General features: G+C 41.4%; 2 protein-coding genes across 4 annotated transcripts in view; one reads left to right on the top strand and one right to left on the bottom strand.

The window, feature by feature from the left end:
* Positions 1-4,467, top strand: part of CEP162 (centrosomal protein 162) — a 145,279-nt gene extending 140,812 nt beyond the window's left edge. For both annotated transcript variants that reach the window (XM_075202714.1, XM_075202715.1), the window contains exons 26-27: positions 247-381; positions 1,646-4,467. In XM_075202714.1, the coding sequence (XP_075058815.1) occupies positions 247-381; positions 1,646-1,855 (345 nt within the window). In that variant the 3' untranslated portion in view covers positions 1,856-4,467. The remainder of the gene's footprint in view (positions 1-246; positions 382-1,645) is intronic.
* MRAP2 (melanocortin 2 receptor accessory protein 2) overlaps positions 3,699-21,250 on the bottom strand; it is a 122,337-nt gene continuing 104,785 nt past the window's right edge. Inside the window, exon 3 of one of the 2 annotated variants that reach the window (XM_075202718.1) lies at positions 3,699-4,285. In XM_075202718.1, coding sequence (XP_075058819.1) covers positions 3,910-4,285 — 376 coding nt within the window. In that variant the 3' untranslated portion in view covers positions 3,699-3,909. The remainder of the gene's footprint in view (positions 4,286-21,250) is intronic. The other variant, XM_075202717.1, reaches the window with a different exon arrangement.

Below are 21,250 nucleotides of genomic sequence, written 5' to 3'. Positions count from 1 at the left end.
TTCTAATACAGTGCCAAGTGTATGTTATGTTGGAATTTCAATAAAAATATTTTCTAAAGCAACATTTGTTTAAATAGGTTTTAATTGTTGCGCAAGTTTTGTGAAAAATGTTTTTAAAACATATACCTGTGTAGATGATACAGTGCTGTGGAACATGCTGGTGCTAGACATTAATAAATAATATGGAAAATAAAAATAGTGACTGTTTCTTCCTCCTTTCTTCCTCCCCCCACTGTTTGCTTAAAGATGGCAAAACTGCTGGATGACCTAAAAGTGGCCAAGGAGTGTCACAGTCCAGAAATGAGGCACTTTTTAACTCTTGAAAGCAAGATAAAACATATGGAAATCAGACATTCACAAAGAGAACAAGAGCTACAGCAGGTATAGTTACTGATGTTTTACTCTTGTTACGTTTTAAACCTATAGGTCAGTTTAAGTGATTTTTTTTGTTTTACATGTATTGCTCATTAGGTAAGTGTATGTGTAAAAGTTGTTCTGCACACAAATCATCATTTTACTTTCCTTGCATTTTATAGTTGCTGCTGATGTTATTGTAAGTGCTAAATTACACATTTTTATTATATGCCAGGATAATTATTCTGATTGAATGCCTGTAATATGCATGGTTGATAATGTTAGGATGTTCTGAATTCCATGACGTGGGTCAAGTACATTGTTAAATAATGTTTTTTAGAAGCCAATGTATGTAGGGTAAAGTGGGGTGCTGGAAAATAAAATAAGTGAACACATCCATGCAGTGTTTTTTGTGAGGGAAGGATCAGTGGGAGGTAGGAAGGTTCAATGAAACCCATAGTTTACGGCAAGACTCATTGGAAGCAGTCTACCGATCTTGGAGAAATGGGTCCTTGTAATTTTGCTCATGAATATTGGTTCTTTACTGAAAAACATTCACTTCACGGTATGTAGGTGACAGGTACACTGGAAATAATTTTTGCTACTTACTAGGGAATCAAGGCATGCATTTAGTGCTTAGCATTTTTTTTTAAAGTTATGTTTCCCTGAATAATTCAGTAATAACAGGAGCTATTTTTTAAGTGCAGATTTTATTTTTTTAAGTTTTCATAAATATTTATTAAAACATCTAATGATGCAAATAAGAATCCACCTCAAACAGACAAGTGCAAGTAACAAGATGCAAGTAGCGCAGTGCTACTAGTTGGTCTTCCAGCCTCGATATCTACTTTTACTTGCGCCAGTAAAGATGTCTGCAGTGGGGTATTTCTTTCTGCTTTGGTCTGTTGCTGGTAAAACCTCCTGTTCCCAGGTCAGAGTAAAATTTACCTGGGAGGGACCGATGATTTGAATGGCTGATGTATTATTCTAATTGTAAGGCTCTGCAAAGCTGGCTGTACATAAATAGGGGCATGAAAACAAAGTACCTGCTGGTCTTGACAAAGCTAGTTTGCCCAAGGTATCTCACAAGTATGCGGTTTTTTAATATATAAAGGGATACCAATAACAGTTGAATAGTACAGTTTCACTATGATGTCCATTTAAATAAAATTTTACAGGCTTTGCTCTTTCAACTATTTATTTTATGTCTAATTCATATCACCATGTCACCTTTGTATTTGGCAACAGAAATGTAATAAATATGAAAAAAAATCTTACTGTAAATTTGCAGGTCATCCAGCAGTCACGACACGTTGCAGAAGACACACAAGTCGGAGAGATTGAGAGGTGGAAGAAGCTTGTGCAACAAAAGAATGTGGAGCTAGAGAGGTTTAGAACAGAGTTAGATGCAATATTAGATGTTCTCCGTGTGTTACAAAGACAGGGAGTTGTTATTCCTACCTCAGAATCGCAAGGCTCTGAATTACACTGGAAAACATAGCGCATGGTTACCATCCAGGTGCATTTAAAGGCACACCTTTTGTTTAATATAATATTTTAATTATATTTCTAAATGAATATTGTGTATAAAACTTTTTTGTATAAAATATTTTTGTATTTGATTTGAGTGAAAATCACACATTTTTGCAAAATGAAGAAACAACCCAAGTATAATGCAATAAGGAAGCTCTTAATAGAACAAGTGAGAGTCATGATCTCTGGACAATAGTTCTGTCATTTTTAGCTCCAGGCCCACGAGGTACTTCCAGCACGATGGTACAGAGAATATTGTAATGTAAATTTGTAAATATACAATATAACCCAACATGGTCCATTTCACAGCATATGCAGACTTGTGCCCAGATTCACAGCCTTATGCCTACCACATACAGTATCATGCCAAACTCATACTGCCCTGTGCCCAGACTAACAATTCCCATTCCCACCATTGGTCCTTTACCTGGCATGAAAGCCTTGTGTCCATTGCATTGGTTTCATCACCCTAATTAAGTGTAAGGCCAAGTTAACATCATTACAGGCCCCTCCATGTCCATTACTGTACCTATGCCATGTCCCAACTCTACCAAATACAAACTTGTGCTCAGATTAAACTCCTGGGCACAGAGCTGGGAATGGTGGGCTTTAAAACATACCTTTTGGCTAAGGTGAAAAGCCTCATGTCCCCATTCCAGCCATCAGTTGTATTGTTTCAGTCCCATAGCCACAAAATTGATTCCTGTGCTAGAATAAAATACTTAATTCCTATTGGTGTAGAGTGATCTGTCTTCTTATTTTCCATATATTTAATGCAACTCAATAGTGTATTTATGTGTCAAAAGTAATACCCATATAAAACCATGCTAGATTATAAATAGTTACTTTTTTCACACTTTTGTGTTTAGAAAGCACTCCAATAGAGTACCCCCAGCTTACAAAGTCTTTTCACTTAGGTGTCTTTAAAGTGATAGGTCTTTATAGTGATACAAAGTACAAAGTACATCTCCAACTGTGAACCACCTGATAGGTTCCCATAAATTTTTCTTTCTTTGAATTCTGCCTTCAATTAATATCTTTGTAGTGGACTGATGTTTCCCACAAGAAATATGAATGTCTTAAATCCTCATCCTAAGGTATGTAGTGGAAATACAAAGAAATAATTTTAATAGTTGCACTCACATTGCAATAAATGAACAAATAAAAACTGATATATGCAGGCGCTCCTACCAAAATCAGAAGTATAAATGCAGTGTGTTATCAATCTTTCTTTCTTGTTAATCTCTCCGTTGTAGTGATAACACCATACAGTGATCTCCTGATTACCTGAAGTTAATCCTGGCAGGATACATCAATAGAATACCAAGTAATTGCCTTCTCAAATGCGTTTCAACCCGTACTGAATCTTCCTCATTTAATGTTGTGGAACCGCAGTGGTTTCATATTTGTATCTGCAACAACAGTATCAACTAATGGAACTGCTTATTGCTGTGAAGCTAAAGCAGACCGTGAGATTTCACGGTGGAGACATCAGAGGAGCACTGAAAGCTTTCACAAGCCACAGTAGGTAGACTGGTGGACATCACATGGACAGCACTAGTCTGCATCTTTGACTAGCAATGTATACTGCAATTTGCTATTTACTCATAATAAATCTGTAAAGGCAAATTTTGTGACGAACAGTACTACTTTATAAGTATAGAGGCTTTATGTACCAATAGGATAAAAAGTTAACACAGAAACAGGCTCAAAATATGTAACAAGCTGGAGCCTACCACCAGATTTCACTATTTGATATATAATAACTGTGAAATTAAATGTATGTGCAGAGATGCAACTGAGAGATAAAACTTAAATGAATGCACATTTATTCTAGTGTCAAAATGAGATAACATAGGTTAATAAGAAGTCCAAGTCAAATATTAAATAGTGCATTTATTTCAACAATGTTTTCCTTCCAGTACTTCAGATTTCAGGGAGCACATATAAGCAGTAATGCAGTATTATATATTTCCTTCCCAGTGCATACAATGTACATACAGTCTAAAATTAGAAAATTGATCAGTTGATAAAGTTATGCTGGATTGAGCAGGCTGGTTTATTTTCTAGAATAATTGGTGGGTCATAAATCAAAAGATCGTCATCTGCTGAAGAAGAATTCTGGTCTGTACAAACAAAATTTGGTATGTTGAATTTTACAAGATCCTCCTCAATTTTGCAGTTTCTAACAGTTTGATGAATAAGAATACCATTGTCCATTGTTCTATTTGTTGACTTTGTCTTGTCCACCTGATCAACTTCATTTATGTAGCAATGAAAGAGCGACCTAGATTCTTCTATTCCTTGATGGGAGAAGATTCTATCAGCTTCTAGTGGTCTACCAAAATCTGCTGCAAAGTTGTTCATTCGGAATCTCTTTACAGAAGGATCCACATTTCTAGTAGGAAAAAAGACAAATGTATTAGGGACTGGTTACTGATATTGCCTTTCGGGCATCACTATAATTTGGCACCGTCTGACCGGTTGTAATCCAGACAAACCTGCAATATCCTACCAACTACTTATAAAGAGAGAGATATCAATGTTAATAAATAGGTGAGTGTCACTAAATTCACAAAATAGTTGTATTTAATTTTCTTTTATATAGCACCTACATATTACACAACGCTTTACAGAGAGAATATTTAATCATTTATATCCATCATATTCTCAGTGGAGCCTACAGTCTTTATTTCTCACTACACAAGGGTTAATTTCATTATAAGCCTTTTAACCTACCATGTATGTCTTTCGAGTCTGAAATGGATTTCCTGGGACTGGGCACACCGCTCCATGATAACGTTATCATGGAGGGCAGCATTTAGGCTATGGGAATACAGCAAGACCACTGGCCAACAAACTACAGGCTGTGCGTGTGCAGTGCTGCCTATGCCATCTGCAGGATCAGCGCTTGCACAGGGCATGGAATTATATGGTCGGAAACTAGTTCATACCTTGCGATGGCTCACACTGCAGGGAGCTGCTGTCGTCTTCGTCCCTGCTGCAGCTGCTTGCTAGGCAGGCGGAACACTTCCGTCCTCAGTGGAGGCCACATAACTGCAATTGCAGCAATAGGCTGTGGGGGCTCACTCCGAATGTAGCAATCTCATTAGGCATCGTAATGTAAATGGCAGGGAGTGCTCCAACTCTGACCTATTGCCTGGATTGTGGAATTCCCTGTCTTGACCTTTGGCTTGTCTTATTGAATCTCTCTGCTCACTACTTGCCCTGACTATTTGCCTCCCTGGTTATTACCTCGTGTACACTAGTCTCCAACTGCCTTCACTAGCTGACACTCGAAGTCCCTACTACCCTGAGCTTAAGTCTTTGGAATATTTGAGTACCTGAGCATATAGCGCTCTATAGGAAAGGCAGCTTCCTATTGGTGTAGACCTCATTATACTCTACTATTTGGTTCTAGGGGTTCATTTGGTTCTCATTAGGAGTCCTAACATTAGTATACTGTTAATACGATCTATACTACAATAGAGGATGTCCCTGGAATCCTCTCCTGCACACACTCAACATTCCCTCTCCATACACATTCGTGTTTGTTCTCTCTATCAACATATAGAAAAAGATATGCATACACAGGGAAAAAAAAGTGTTTGTGTATGTGGTTGTAGTCTTTCATCTTCATACATACTTACACATACAGACTCATATACACATAGGTACACATACTAAAGCATCCCTGTAGTTCATTGTACACACAAATAAAGGATTAACCATATATTCCTTTATGTCACTAGATTAACCAAATTTACACATTACCGGAATTTAAACTATGAACTCCCATCTGAGAATGGTTTAGTATTTAATAATATCTTATGGGTGTGGGTTGTGAGGCGAGGCCCTAGACTGCGCAGTCTCAGGTTTCTGCTCCTATAGCCATGGAGGAACCGGTGTGGGCAGTGTATTTGTAACAGTCAGTGGATACACTGGTGCAGCTTTTGAGACGCTCGAGAGAGAGACCTCGGTGGGTGAACACACCTCTACCTTGTTAGTAGGGGTAACCCAGAAGGCAATACTGCCCCAACAAGACGATAGTGTAGGTTTAGGTCCACGTGGCCTCCCATCCTCGTTAATTCCCTCAGACCTTTCCCAGGGCGGAACTGGCTTGATCCAGTGCTTTAGTTAGCGGTATAAACAAATTAAACCATTTTTTTTGACTACCCAGGACCATTGGGGTCTAGAAACAAGAGACACAGAGTGAACCATCCTCTCCTGTTGGTCTGGTCCTGAGGCCAAGGAACTTCTGGATGAATCAGATTTCCAGACACAGGTCTTATTCCTGGATAACTCAAACAGAAACCAGGGCATTGAGGATCTGGTTATGGCAGTACAGCACGCCTTAGACCTTGTGGACATAGATAAGCCCAAACCAGTTAACCAAGGGTTATTCAGAAAGGTTAAAATCCCACGGTTTGTTTTCCTCCTTCATCGGAATTAAGGGAGAATGCAGAATCAGCCTGGTCACAGCCCGATCACAAAATAGTGGTTCAACAGAGATTTATGTCCCTGTACCCATTACAGCCAGATGACCTAGCACGCTGGGAACAGATTCCTAGAGTGGACACTCTGGTGGCACGACTGGCACACCACACTACACTTCCAGTTCTGGGCACCGCCAGTCTTCAGGATGCCACTGATCGGAAGGTGGAAGGACTCTTGAAAGCTATTTATGGAGCAGCTGGAGCTTCCTTTACACCCATGCTATCATCGGCATGGGTGGCTAGGGCTATGGCTTTACACCTGAAGGAGGCCCCAGGGTATCTGTATAAGGCAGCACAGAATGTGGCATCTACGTCCCCCAAAAGAGCGTTGGAGGCCTTTCCTTATTCGGGCTTGGTAGTTTTTGGACCGGAGTTAGATAACAGTATCTGCCAAGCTACAGGGGGGAAGAAAACGTGCTTTTTTCTATATTCTATTACTGACCAGCACATAATTAAAAACACATTTTATTATTTTTAGTTTAATATAAAGTCACCAAAATTAATAATAAAAAATATAGCCATATAAAAACATAAAAATATATTCTAATTCCACCTTGTTAAAGAAATAATGTTTTCCTGTTTAGGAGTCAAAATCCATATATTCAACACTGGGGGTGCACTCCCCAGTTAAATATCTTTCATTACACAAAAAATGTGTATTTTGAGACAAAATACTGATTGTATATATCCATAAGTAAAACTCCCAAAAAGTTCCGTCTGTGTAGTATACTGAAATATTGAGTCACTTATTTCAACAGTTTATTTTGAGCTTTTAAATCCTGCTCATCCAAACCTAAAACTACATCAATAGTACAACTTTTCAAACCAGCCTTCTTCCTTGATGGAACAGTCTGTGATATCAACATAGAGCTGCAGCTCGCACTCGCAGCCTTCTGTGACACTTGTTGTCTCACAAATAACTTGCTCGAATTACTGGTTTGTGTATATCAATTTAACTTTCAGGAAGCAGCTGATATTATTCACAAGTACCTGTGATTTAAAAGGTTTGCACAGATAATTATGAAGACTTTCTTGCACGGGTACCTTGTCCAAATTATCAACTTGTAGGTGACAGTTTGCCCTCTGGGCAGCAGCTGATTATACTCACAAAACCCTGTGGTTAAAACAGATGATATTGCAGGTTTGCCAGCTTATATAGAGATCCAGTATTCCAATCTTCTAATACAACAGCCACAAACTTCTCCTCTTTGGTAACAGATAATTGATGTTTCTTGCAATCAATCAGGAAAATATAATTTTCTTCTTACAAATAAAAATAAATCCCAAACTCTTATGTTTCTCCGCTGTATATAGTGTGGTTTTATCAGAGAGTATAACCATAATGTAACTCCCATAGAGGAAGGTCCTCATCTGCCAGCAGGCACCCTGCTAGACTCTTGGGAAAACAGACAGTCTGACTCGCACCCTCTTCTCCTCAAAGCTGCAGTAGTAGGGGTGGGGGGTGGGGGGGGGGTTCACAGAACAGTGGATAAAATCATCTCCAGATCCCTGGATTCAGGGGATCATGGCATGGGATATATTATAGATCTTTTACATCAGGCCTGTCACTCACCGGACCATGAGTGCCTCTTCCCGGACATTTAGGAACCGTGGCCGTCCACCATCCTGAGGGTCTGCGCATGCGCAGCCCTTTTCTATACTTCAGTGTATACCCCTTTAACTCAATTGGCAGATCAGGCAACACTCCCTATATTAAGCACCTGTGGTCAACACCACGTTGCCTGATCTTGGAGTCTCATTCCCCATGAGTCTCTGAAGGTGTTCCTGTGTTTCCTCGTTTATTCAGCCCAGCTGATTCCTGTGGTTTCCAAACCACTTCTACCTCTGTGGTTTCCAAACCACTTCTACTACTGTGGTTCCCATACCACAGCTACCCTTCTGTGTATCATCGTGACTGTAAGCTGATTCCTATCCGCTGCCTCCGTGCACTACAGTCTTCAAACCACTTCTACTACTGTGGTTCCATACCACTTCTACCATCAACTGTATCATCATGACTGTTTGCTGATTCCTATCCGCTGCCTCCGTGCACTACAGTCTTCTAAACCACTTCTACGTTATTTTACATCTATGTGACTGTTTGCTCATTGCTATCCGCTGCCTCCGTGCACTCCAGCTTTTACTTCACTCACCTGCTTCTCATCAAGTCTGTTTGCTGATTCCTATCCGCTGCCTCCGTGCACTACAGTCTCCTGCTGGCAATTCGCCTGTGTTCAACATCGTGACTGCCAGCTGATTACTATCCGCTGCCTCCGTGCACTACAGTCTCCTGCTTGCAGCTCGCCTGTGTTCATCATCGTGACTGCCAGCTGATTGCTATCCGCTGCCTCCGTGCACTACAGTCTCCTGCTTTCAACTCGCCTGTGTTCAACATCGTGACTGCCAGCTGATTACTATCCGCTGCCTCCGTGCACTACAGTCTCATCTCATCTTTGCTGTGACTTCCTCGAGCCTGCCGCTTTCATTACCATCTGCTACACTTCGTGATCAACAGCTCCTGCCCTGCGCTGCACTCCTGTTTCCCATCGCTGTTGGTTCCTGTGGTTGCTACTGGTTACCTCCGTGTGCCGCTGAGTCCTGCTGCTGTGGTCAGCGCTATCCTCCATCTCCTGCTGATCCACTCTCCACGCCTTCACGTGTTCCACTGGTCTCTACCCTCCTGTCAGCATTTGATTTGTATCTCATCTACTACCCTCTGCTGGATCATCTCCGTTCTCCTGGGTCTCCTATGAGTCCAGTTCCACGTGTTGCTGACTCCTGTGAATTCGTGTCCCTGTTGGTCTACTCGCCTGTGCGCTGCACCTGCTGGATCGCTGCCTCACCTATCCAGGGACTTCCTATCCAGGCGGCCTCCCGCCGTTCAGGTACCGCTGCTATCCCATCTGACTGCTACTGCTGAACCACGGTATGCATACTTCCCATTGACTGTGCTGTGTATTGCATATCTTGCTGGACTGTGTTTGGTTCTCTCTGGAGTCTGCTATCCGCTGAGTCTATTGCCATCATTGACTGTGTTATAATTGTGCTGGACTACTTCAAGAGACTTTCTAGATTGCAGACCTGCTCAGTCATTTATATCTATATGTATATCTATATTGTGCATATTACTGTGGATCGTGTATAAGGTGCCTGTGTATATCCTGTGTTGCAGTCTTCCCCTGTGCACCTCCTCACATATATATTCAGTGGTACAACTTGCTGAAGGCAGACCACTGATTCCTGTTCCGGTATCACCTGTTCCATTCCTCTCACATAGCAGTGGTACAACTTGCTACCGCAGACCACTGACTACCCGGATACCTCCACTTGGATTCCATTCCTTCACTCAGACAGCGGTACAACTTGCTACCCGCAGACCGCTGACTCTCATCACCTCCTTGTTTCTGTTGGACATTCCTCCTCCCTATAGCAGTGGTACAACTTGCTATCGCAGACCACTGACTATCTTCACGTGTACTTGTCCATACAGTTCCTCGTGTATTATTACCTCCATATTACCAGTGCTGCTAGTCATAGACTTTCCTGAGCATCTCATCATCTACTATTGCCTGTTCCGTGATCACCCTGCTACCAGAGTACACTATTACCATCTACATTGCTCTGGTAAGCTTACCACCTGGTGATCCCTGGGTAAAGACTCCTAGTGCCCGTGACAGTAAGATCAGGCCATGACAGACACAGATACGGAACCTACAGCCAAAGAGATGCTGCGGCATCTGGTTACCCGTATTGAGCAACAGGAAGTTCGCCAACGGCATTTACTGCGGTGTTACCAGGCGTTAGCTTCCCAAAGAACGTCCGTGCAAGATGCCACAACTACTGTTGATGCTCCTGTGCCTTCCTCCGTTTCCCCAGTGCCATCCCAGGTGTTTACGGCTTCCACGCTTCACCTGCCTACTCCGTCAAAATACGATGGAGACCCCAAAACTTGTAGGGGTTTTCTTACTCAATGCTCAGTTCATTTTGAGCTCCAGCCTCAAAATTTTTCTACCCATCGTTCCAGAGTGGCCTATCTTATCTCATTGTTTTCTGGACAAGCCCTGGCTTGGGCTTCCCCTCTGTGGGAAAGAAACGATCCATTGTTACAGGATAGTGCCAAATTTATTTCCACGTTCCGAAGTGTATTCGATGAACCAGGTCGTGTTATTTCCGCTGCATCCAGCATTCTCCGTCTTCGCCAAGGATCTCGCACTGTGGCTCAGTACGTCATTCAATTTAGGATCTTAGCCTCTGAACTTCAGTGGAACACTGAAGCATTAATTGCCGCCTTCTGGCAGGGGCTTTCCGATAAAATTAAAAACGCACTGACTTCACAAGAACTACCCTCCTCTTTAGAAGATTTGATCTCTCTTTGCCATCGTGTAGACCTGAGGTTTCGTGAAAGAGAACCTGAGAAAACAACTTCGGTTAAAACACCTCTTCTCTCAAATCCTCAATTTCACCCAGCTTCATCTCCGGTGATACCCATGGAGATAGGTCGCTCCAATTTAACTTTAGAGGAGAGGGACCGAAGAATAAAGAATAGACTTTGTATCTATTGTGCCGATTCTACGCATATGCTCAATTCTTGTCCCAGGAAATGCCGGGCTCTAACCAATACTGGGGAGATAAGGTTAGGGTTCCTGGAGTCCTCTCCATCTTCTACGAAATTAAAAGCCTGCGCTTTTGATGTTACGATTTCCTTTGCTACCAAATCCTTTGAGTCACAGGCATTGATTGATTCTGGAGCAGCAGGAAATTTCATTTCTAAATCACTAGTGAATCAATGGTCCCTACCGGTGATTACTTTAAAAACACCCATTACTGTGACGGCTGTAGATGGATCACGTCTCATCAATGGTCTCATCACCCAGAGTACGTCTCCAGTAACGCTTCAGATTGGTGGGCTACACCATGAAGAGACTTCGTTTTTAATTCTTCCTGTTACGACAAGTCCGATTGTCTTAGGCCTTCCATGGCTTCAATGTCATTCTCCCCAGATTGACTGGCGCACTTCTCAAGTTACATCTTGGGGAGCTGAATGTCATCATCGTTGTCTCTCTCAAATGGTTTCATGCAAAAGACAGCATTCGTCTATTCCACCAGGTCCTCCTCCACAGGATCCTTCATCTACGGATCTGTGTGATAAGGTTCAGTCTGAACGCCTTCCTCTTCATCGGGCGTTCGTGACGTCATCGGACGTTGAAGATGGATCTCAGGAGTCATCTTCAAAAAGTCAAGTGCTGGTGGTTCACGGTCACCATCCGTCTTTTCCGGAATTTCCTGCCCTCCCTCCCACCCAAGTTGCTGCTGTGGAGACTGCTTGTCAGACCTTCAAAAATATCTGGTCTCAGGTCAAAACCTGTTTAAAGAAGACATCTAACAAATATAAGTCTTTCGCAGATAAGAAGAGGCGGGCTATTCCACCACTAAAAATTGGAGATCGTGTCTGGTTATCTACCAAAAATATTCGTTTGAAGGTTCCATCTATGAAATTTGCCCCTCGTTTTATTGGTCCATATAGGATCATTCAAATAATCAATCCAGTATGTGTTAAACTTCTTCTTCCTAAGAATCTTCGGATTTCCAATGCTTTCCATGTGTCCTTGCTCAAACCTCTTATCATCAACCGTTTCTCAACTCCTCCCTCAGCTCCGCAGCCAGTTCAAGTTCATCAGGAGGAGGATTTCGAGATTACTGAGGTATTGGATGCAAAAATTTTGCGAGGAGTCCTCCGTTTCCTCGTTCATTGGAAGGGCTTTGGTCCTGAGGAGCGCTCTTGGATCAAAGCTGAAGATCTTAATGCTCCTGCCCTTTTGAAGAAGTTTTATTCCAAAAATCCGGACAAACCCGGTTCCAGGCGTTCTGTGCCCACCTTTAAAAGGGGGGGTACTGTCACTCACCGGACCATGAGTGCCTCTTCCCGGACATTTAGGAACCGTGGCCGTCCACCATCCTGAGGGTCTGCGCATGCGCAGCCCTTTTCTATACTTCAGTGTATACCCCTTTAACTCAATTGGCAGATCAGGCAACACTCCCTATATTAAGCACCTGTGGTCAACACCACGTTGCCTGATCTTGGAGTCTCATTCCCCATGAGTCTCTGAAGGTGTTCCTGTGTTTCCTCGTTTATTCAGCCCAGCTGATTCCTGTGGTTTCCAAACCACTTCTACCTCTGTGGTTTCCAAACCACTTCTACTACTGTGGTTCCCATACCACAGCTACCCTTCTGTGTATCATCGTGACTGTAAGCTGATTCCTATCCGCTGCCTCCGTGCACTACAGTCTTCAAACCACTTCTACTACTGTGGTTCCATACCACTTCTACCATCAACTGTATCATCATGACTGTTTGCTGATTCCTATCCGCTGCCTCCGTGCACTACAGTCTTCTAAACCACTTCTACGTTATTTTACATCTATGTGACTGTTTGCTCATTGCTATCCGCTGCCTCCGTGCACTCCAGCTTTTACTTCACTCACCTGCTTCTCATCAAGTCTGTTTGCTGATTCCTATCCGCTGCCTCCGTGCACTACAGTCTCCTGCTGGCAATTCGCCTGTGTTCAACATCGTGACTGCCAGCTGATTACTATCCGCTGCCTCCGTGCACTACAGTCTCCTGCTTGCAGCTCGCCTGTGTTCATCATCGTGACTGCCAGCTGATTGCTATCCGCTGCCTCCGTGCACTACAGTCTCCTGCTTTCAACTCGCCTGTGTTCAACATCGTGACTGCCAGCTGATTACTATCCGCTGCCTCCGTGCACTACAGTCTCATCTCATCTTTGCTGTGACTTCCTCGAGCCTGCCGCTTTCATTACCATCTGCTACACTTCGTGATCAACAGCTCCTGCCCTGCGCTGCACTCCTGTTTCCCATCGCTGTTGGTTCCTGTGGTTGCTACTGGTTACCTCCGTGTGCCGCTGAGTCCTGCTGCTGTGGTCAGCGCTATCCTCCATCTCCTGCTGATCCACTCTCCACGCCTTCACGTGTTCCACTGGTCTCTACCCTCCTGTCAGCATTTGATTTGTATCTCATCTACTACCCTCTGCTGGATCATCTCCGTTCTCCTGGGTCTCCTATGAGTCCAGTTCCACGTGTTGCTGACTCCTGTGAATTCGTGTCCCTGTTGGTCTACTCGCCTGTGCGCTGCACCTGCTGGATCGCTGCCTCACCTATCCAGGGACTTCCTATCCAGGCGGCCTCCCGCCGTTCAGGTACCGCTGCTATCCCATCTGACTGCTACTGCTGAACCACGGTATGCATACTTCCCATTGACTGTGCTGTGTATTGCATATCTTGCTGGACTGTGTTTGGTTCTCTCTGGAGTCTGCTATCCGCTGAGTCTATTGCCATCATTGACTGTGTTATAATTGTGCTGGACTACTTCAAGAGACTTTCTAGATTGCAGACCTGCTCAGTCATTTATATCTATATGTATATCTATATTGTGCATATTACTGTGGATCGTGTATAAGGTGCCTGTGTATATCCTGTGTTGCAGTCTTCCCCTGTGCACCTCCTCACATATATATTCAGTGGTACAACTTGCTGAAGGCAGACCACTGATTCCTGTTCCGGTATCACCTGTTCCATTCCTCTCACATAGCAGTGGTACAACTTGCTACCCGCAGACCGCTGACTCTCATCACCTCCTTGTTTCTGTTGGACATTCCTCCTCCCTATAGCAGTGGTACAACTTGCTATCGCAGACCACTGACTATCTTCACGTGTACTTGTCCATACAGTTCCTCGTGTATTATTACCTCCATATTACCAGTGCTGCTAGTCATAGACTTTCCTGAGCATCTCATCATCTACTATTGCCTGTTCCGTGATCACCCTGCTACCAGAGTACACTATTACCATCTACATTGCTCTGGTAAGCTTACCACCTGGTGATCCCTGGGTAAAGACTCCTAGTGCCCGTGACAAGGCCCCTTATCGTTTTTTTGCAACTTCCTTGCCCCTCGACCAGAACAGAAGGCAAGCGATGCTGTATTGCATAGATTCTCTTTCAGCGGGAGTAATCTGCCTGATCCCAGAGAGGCCAGGGATTCTATTCAAATCTTTTTCTGGTATCCAATCCGAATGGCTCCTTCCATCCTATTTTGAAATTAAATACTGTAAATCTACTCCTGAGAGTAGACAGGTTTCGTATGGAGTCTCTTCGTTCAGTGATAAATGGATTGGAGGGGGAGCATTTCTGGTGTCCATAGATATTCGGGATGCATATCTTCAGGTATCCATCTAGGAGGGGCATCAGCTATTGCTGCGCTTCATGGTAGGAGCGGCCTATTACCAATTCAGGGCGCTTCCTTTTGGCCTTGCCAGAGCGCCCAGAGTATTTATAAAAATTATGGTAGTATTGGCTGCCCGTCTCCGTTCTATGGGAGTAAGCATAATACCCTACCTCGACGACTTGCTGATCAAAGCCCCCTCAGATCAGCTTCTGCGTCATTTACACCTCACCATAGAGACCCTGTTCACAGTTGGATTATAAATAGAAGAAATCTCAGTTAACACCAGAACAAAGGATGATTATCTTAGGTCTCATCATGGATACCAAAAGGCAGAAAATCTTCCTTCCACAGGACAAGCTTCGCTCGGTACAAGACCTAGTGACCAACATCCTAGACAATCACAGGCCTTCCATGCTCCTTTGCATGAAGTTACTTGGCAAGATGGTCTCGACCTTCAAGACAATGCCCTGCAAAATGTTTCATTCAAGATGCTTTCAGGGGGATCTCCTAAAGAAGTGGTCAGGTTCAACTATTCACTTGTAGCACCAGAAGATACTGTTGTCCCCAGAGGCTCGCTTATCTCTCAGGTGGTGGAAGATTCAAGAACACCTAAGCATGGGCAGATCCTTTGCCCCGTGCTCTTGGATCATCATAGCAACGGATGCCAGTCTAAAGGGCTGGGGCGCAGTGGCGCTACATTTGCACCTTCAGGGTCTTTGATTGGCACGGGAAAGTTCCCTTCCAATAAATATCCTGAGTTGAAGAACATGTTGATGGTTCTCAAAGGGGCCCAGTCCCTTATTCAGGGATCCCCGGTACAATTACAATCGGACAATGCCACGGCCGTGGCATGTATCAACAAAATGGTGGGACAAAGAGTCCTAGGGCAATGTTAATATCAGCCCAGATATTTTTGTACCTTTTTGCAGGGGGTCCTGCACATTCAACTTCCCTTTGTTCCTCCCATGGCACCCTGGGATCTGAATTTGGTACTTTCTATGCTATAGGAACCACTCTTTGAACGTTTACAGTCAGCAGAGCTTAGATTCCTGACATGGAAAGTGGCGTTCCTGCTGGCCATAGCGTTGGCTAGACGAGTGTCAGAGCTTGGGGCTCTTTCCTGTAGGGAACTTTTCCTGTTCTTCCATGACGATAGGGCGGTGCTTTGGACTGTCCCTTCCTTTCAACCAAAAGTAGTTTCCGGGTTTCACATTAATCAGGAAATAGTGGTTCCAGTGTTTCAAGATGCTTCCGCGGGTTCCACCTTAGAATCTTTGAATGTGGTCAGGGCATTACATATTTATGTCCAAAGAACTTTGGGTATCTGTCGTACGGATTCTTTTCCAAGCAAACCATTGCTAGATGGCTTATATTTACAATAAAACAGGCGTATCTTAAGGCTAACCGGACTGTGCCTACCCACACTATGGCACACTCCACCAAGTCTGTGGGGGCTTCCTGGGCTGCGCGTAATGGGGCCTCACTGTTTTTCATGTAGCACACAAATATCAACTTTAAATTTCAGTGTACAAATAAGCTAACAAGTATTTGTGTGCTACATGAAAAAAACAGTCAGTATTTAACTTATGTGCAAAACAAAAAACTAATTTTCACCCCTTGCATTGTAACATGGTTTTGTCCAGGAGACTTAAATAAGAAACTTTTTAATTTAAGTTCCTTAATGAATCAGTCCCCTAGTATCTATCCATTTGAGATATGTCAGAAGATAATTATATATAAATTCTAAGGTGACATAACTACCGGGGTTACTAGTTTTATAATCTAACTTCCTGGGTAATTCAATATACTATTTTCCGATTACATTGTTTAACTAGCACCTTAATAAAGATTGATTCAGTAATCATTTAGTAGCATCTATTCAGATACCAAAGACATTGAATCCTTTAAAGCAATACTCCATTCACATACAGAATATTTTCTTCATAGCACATATTAAGCTCACTTTGGGCTCATATACTCTCTTAGTAACATATATTGGGAACAGAAAGCCATTAACTGGTAGGTCTGGTTCACCTTCCAACTCAGTTATTAGGATTATGAAATTACAATGTAATTGGTCAGTGAACATGTCCACATCAGGATTTGATGTAATTCACTTAATAGTGTGTCCTCGAGATTCTATCATCTTGTTTCTTACACTTAGCTGCTGTCAGCCACTACAGTCACATCTTTTATTTGGTTACATAAGCCAATGGTGAACCGACTCGTGCATGTGTGGGAGTAAACTGTACTGTTTATTAGCTAGATGTTCTGATCCTGTTATATGAAGTATTTTATTAAGATTCCAGAGTATACATAATATAGCACTTTTAGCTTACTTTTTTACTTAGCACGTAGTTTGCATAATCAAAATCGCACGCAGTTGGTAATTGTTGTTCCCATAGGTCTGATACCAGGTTTCTCATAAGTGCTAAGATTACATCCTGCTTTATTCAAATTATTAAGAAACCAGTGAGTGGATTATTTCCAGTGGTCTAAAATAGCTTCTACATTAGCATTAGGATTATAGCTGTGTCTGGCTTTATTCAGGCTATTGAAAACCCAGTAAATTGCAAATAAAAGCCTTGAATAAACCTTTATTTGTCACTTCAACAAAAATATTCTTATGTTTTATAAGTCTATTGTTTAATAAACTAGAGACTAATTTCCCAGACATATTAACCAACACTACCGCCTAAGCCACTAATCTGTCATCATCCAGAGATTTCTCAATCAGCTTTATCAATAATTTCTGGTATCTGTAGTTAATTTCTAAAACCTGTGAGCCCTCACTAAATGAAGTAAGACATTAATCATACATGCTATTAGGATTATATTGTGAGTCTATTTGATGGTATTGTGTGTCCTGGTAATCAGTTTTCCAGACAGGACAGCCGTCACAGAATTGCCTATATTGTATCTTACATCCAATATATATTTGTACTAATCACTAACATGAAAGCAAAAGTGATATTACAATGCAGAAGAATCATGTGCTGACAAATAAAAACCGAATATTCACAAGTAACCATGCATCTTGAGACAATTTAAACAGTCTTATAAATGTCAAAATGTGATCCATGGGTATGTAGGCTTTATATGTCTGAGTTAATGATTAAGATTAGTCTCCAACCTAAAAAAGGAGGGGGGAAAAAAACACATTGTGAAGTAATGATACTCTCAAATGTAATGACAAATGTATAAAGCTTGTATCTTATGATGGTGTAGAATCAACTGTATTTACTTTCTAACATGCTAAGATTCTAACATTGGGTTGTTGTTTGATCACTAGTTATAGGATTTGTCTTCAACCCCCAAAAAAAAGATGAGGGGGAGAGGAGAACACATATAGTGAAGTACTGTGATGAAAATAAATAGTAATGATGCACTCAATTGCGCTCAGATGTAATGATGAATATATAAGTCTTGCATCTTATAGTGTAGGATCAACTGTCAAAGTATCCACTTTCTCTCTGGATAACCAGACGTGCTTCTTCCATGTAGTTTTCAGGCATCCAAAGGTGTGGTAAAGAAAAATGCTTATTGTGTTTGTATACATTTTGTTGTCTTTATTGTATGTTTGAAAATGGATGATCATTATGATTGGTCCTTTCACCTTGGAGCCTTGTGTGTTTTGTCCCCACCACCTTGAGAAAGCCTTTAATTCAGTTGAAATGCCTTTGTTGGCTATAGGAGGGGACTCTCTGTTTATTTCTGGTAGGAGTAGTAATATTCTAGCTAGTGTGATACAGTGTGTTCCAAATTTTTATTTTTTATATATGTTTTATGCATATTTATTCAGTATTAAACACAACATTTTATATAGGGTTGAGTATCTTTGATCTACACACTTAATATTATTCCATGTATTTTTGTTGACCATGATTACACTATCATAATATTTGAAGTGTGTATTTATACCTTCTGTATTACTACATGGTTATTTGTGGATGCTTATGATACCATCACAGTACTTCGCTATGTGATAATTTTTACTTACCACACATTTGGACGCTGGAGAATTACACAGAAGAAGATTGGAGACAAATGCTATAATTTGTGATCAAACAACAACCCAATATTAAAATCTTAGAACTAGCAAGTACTAGGATTTTCTAGAGATCAGAGTGTCATTTCTGCATGAAGGAAACACAGTAATAAAATGTGGCTGTCCAAAGTATTACAGTGTAAATGTTCTACTAATAATTACTTTTTTATGTGCTTCTTTTTGAATGAACAGAAATTAAGTAAATCCTAGAGGAACAGGACACTATCCGAAAAATACAGACTCTGTTAAATTTTCATTAGGCTCCACAGAATAGTGTATTTTTCGCACTATGCTCTCCTCCCCTGGAATAATTTTATCGGCCCCTCTTAACAAATTTGACCCACAGGGCTTCACCTATAACCAAGCTGTAAAGCAAAATATATGTCAGGTTGATGATGCGTATATGCATCAGAGGGCACCACAAATAATTAGTGGTAGTTAATCCTATACGGGAAACAAAAAGATGATTTTGTATAAGACACAGGACAACCTCAGACATATATAGGGTCTAAGATGCAATGTAGGCATTTCAGTGATGGCTCTCCAGACATTTGATTACCAAGGCACACTTTACCATCATATATACTCGCAATATAGTTCTAAAAGGATGGATACTTAGTTAAGTCAAGGCTCACAGGGGTTCATGTGTCCAAGAAATTAATTACGAATACAAGCAATAATTGCGAATGCCGACTGAGAAATCTCTCGACGATGATCTACTAGTGTTGGATCATAAATCTTGGAAATCGGTAATCAGTTTATTTAACAGCTCCTAGACTTATAAAGGATATAACAACTTTGTTGAGAAGATGATCAAATATGGGTTTATTTCAAGTCTGTATTTGCCTGACTCTGAGGGCATATAGGGAGGCACTAATTACATTATAACTTACTAATTTCTCAATAGCCGAAATGAATGAAGACACAGCTATAATGCTAATATAGAAACTATTGTAGACAACTGAATAATCTACTCACTGGTGTTTTTTATAATTTGATTTAAGCAAAATATAGTCGTCTTGCTTATGATACAGTGGTTTTCAGAACTTTTGGGAACAAAAAATTAGATGGTGTTTATGTAAACTGATAAATAAATAACAAACTTGCTAAAAGTAACAACAAGTTTGGTGACTAATCCACTGTCCTAGTTCACTGATTGTGTTAGATATATGCTTTTTATATGTTGAAATATGAGACTAAATATAAAGAATAAATTAAAAAGTCTAGATTATGTTTACTGTGAAATATTAAGCACTTGATAACAGGATCATAACATCTAGTTAATAAATGGCACAGTCTACTACTGCACACATTCCATTGGGGGTCAGCTCAACATAGGCTTATGCAGCAATTGGAGCCAAACAAAAGACATGATACACATTAATGTGAATATAGTGGCTGACAGCAGCTTAGTATAAGATGAATGATTTTAGAATCTCTGACAAACTATTAAATGAACTACATCAAGTCTAGATGTAAATTTATTGACTTACTAATTATTTTATAAATGAATAATCCTAAAGACTCATTTGGAATGTAAACCAGACTTACTGATTAAAAGTTTTGTGAGCCCAACATGCACTACATGGCCAAAAGTAAGCAGGCACCCAAACATCAGATACATATGTGCTTGTTGAACACCTCATTCCAAAACAATGGGCATTAATATGGAGTTTGTACCCCTTTGCTGCTATAACATTGCCCACTCTTCATGTAAGGTTTTCCACTAGATTTCGGAAAATGGTGACAGGGATTCACATTCATTCATCCAAAAGAGCATTAGTGAGGTTGGGCACCAATGTTGGGCGATAAGGCTTGGCTCGCAGACTGCGTTTCGATTCATCCTAATGGTGTTCAATGAGGTTGATGGACTTTGGTTTGTGCACAGGGGCAGTGTCATGCTGAATCAGAAAAGGGCCTTCCCCAAACTGTTGCCACAAAGTTGGAAGCACACAATTCTCTGGAATGTCATTGCAATAATATTGTTCACAATAACAGCACTTAGTTGACCAGGGCAGCTCTAGCAGGGCACACATCTGACAAATTGACTTGTTAGAAAGGTGGCAACCCATGACAGTGCCAAGTTGAAAGCCACAGAGCTCTTCTGTGTGACCCATTCTACTGCTAATGTTTGATTGGAGATTACATGGCAGTATGCTTGATTTTGTGTACCTGATAGAAACTGATGTGGCTGATATGGTCAAACACTATTTAGAAGTGGAGTCCACATACTTTTTAATGTGAGCTTGATATATGCTATTGAGAGAATATTCTGAATATGAAGTGAGTATTGCTGTAAGAGTATCCTACTTCTAAAGGATGAGATCCGTAAAAATTTTAGCGCCTGGGGCAAGAAACCAAAACGCCGCCCCACTAACCCTCAATTTTAACCAAATGAACCTAAAATTATCCTAAACTGCACACCCCTTCAGAGTTGCGTACTTGGCGGTCGCCTCTATTTCATTTCCCTAGTTACAGCCCTGTAAAGGGGTCATCATCTGTAATAACTAAATATACGCCACTCAATGACTATTGAATCAATTCTTATTAAAGGTACTAGTGTGGAAGTCAAATAATT

The sequence above is a fragment of the Mixophyes fleayi genome, chromosome 3, assembly GCF_038048845.1.
Source record: "Mixophyes fleayi isolate aMixFle1 chromosome 3, aMixFle1.hap1, whole genome shotgun sequence".
In the NCBI taxonomy this organism is placed as follows: Eukaryota; Metazoa; Chordata; class Amphibia; order Anura; family Limnodynastidae; genus Mixophyes; species Mixophyes fleayi.
The sequence above is the reverse complement of the archived record's forward strand: the minus strand, read 5'-3'. Positions and strand labels throughout refer to the sequence as shown.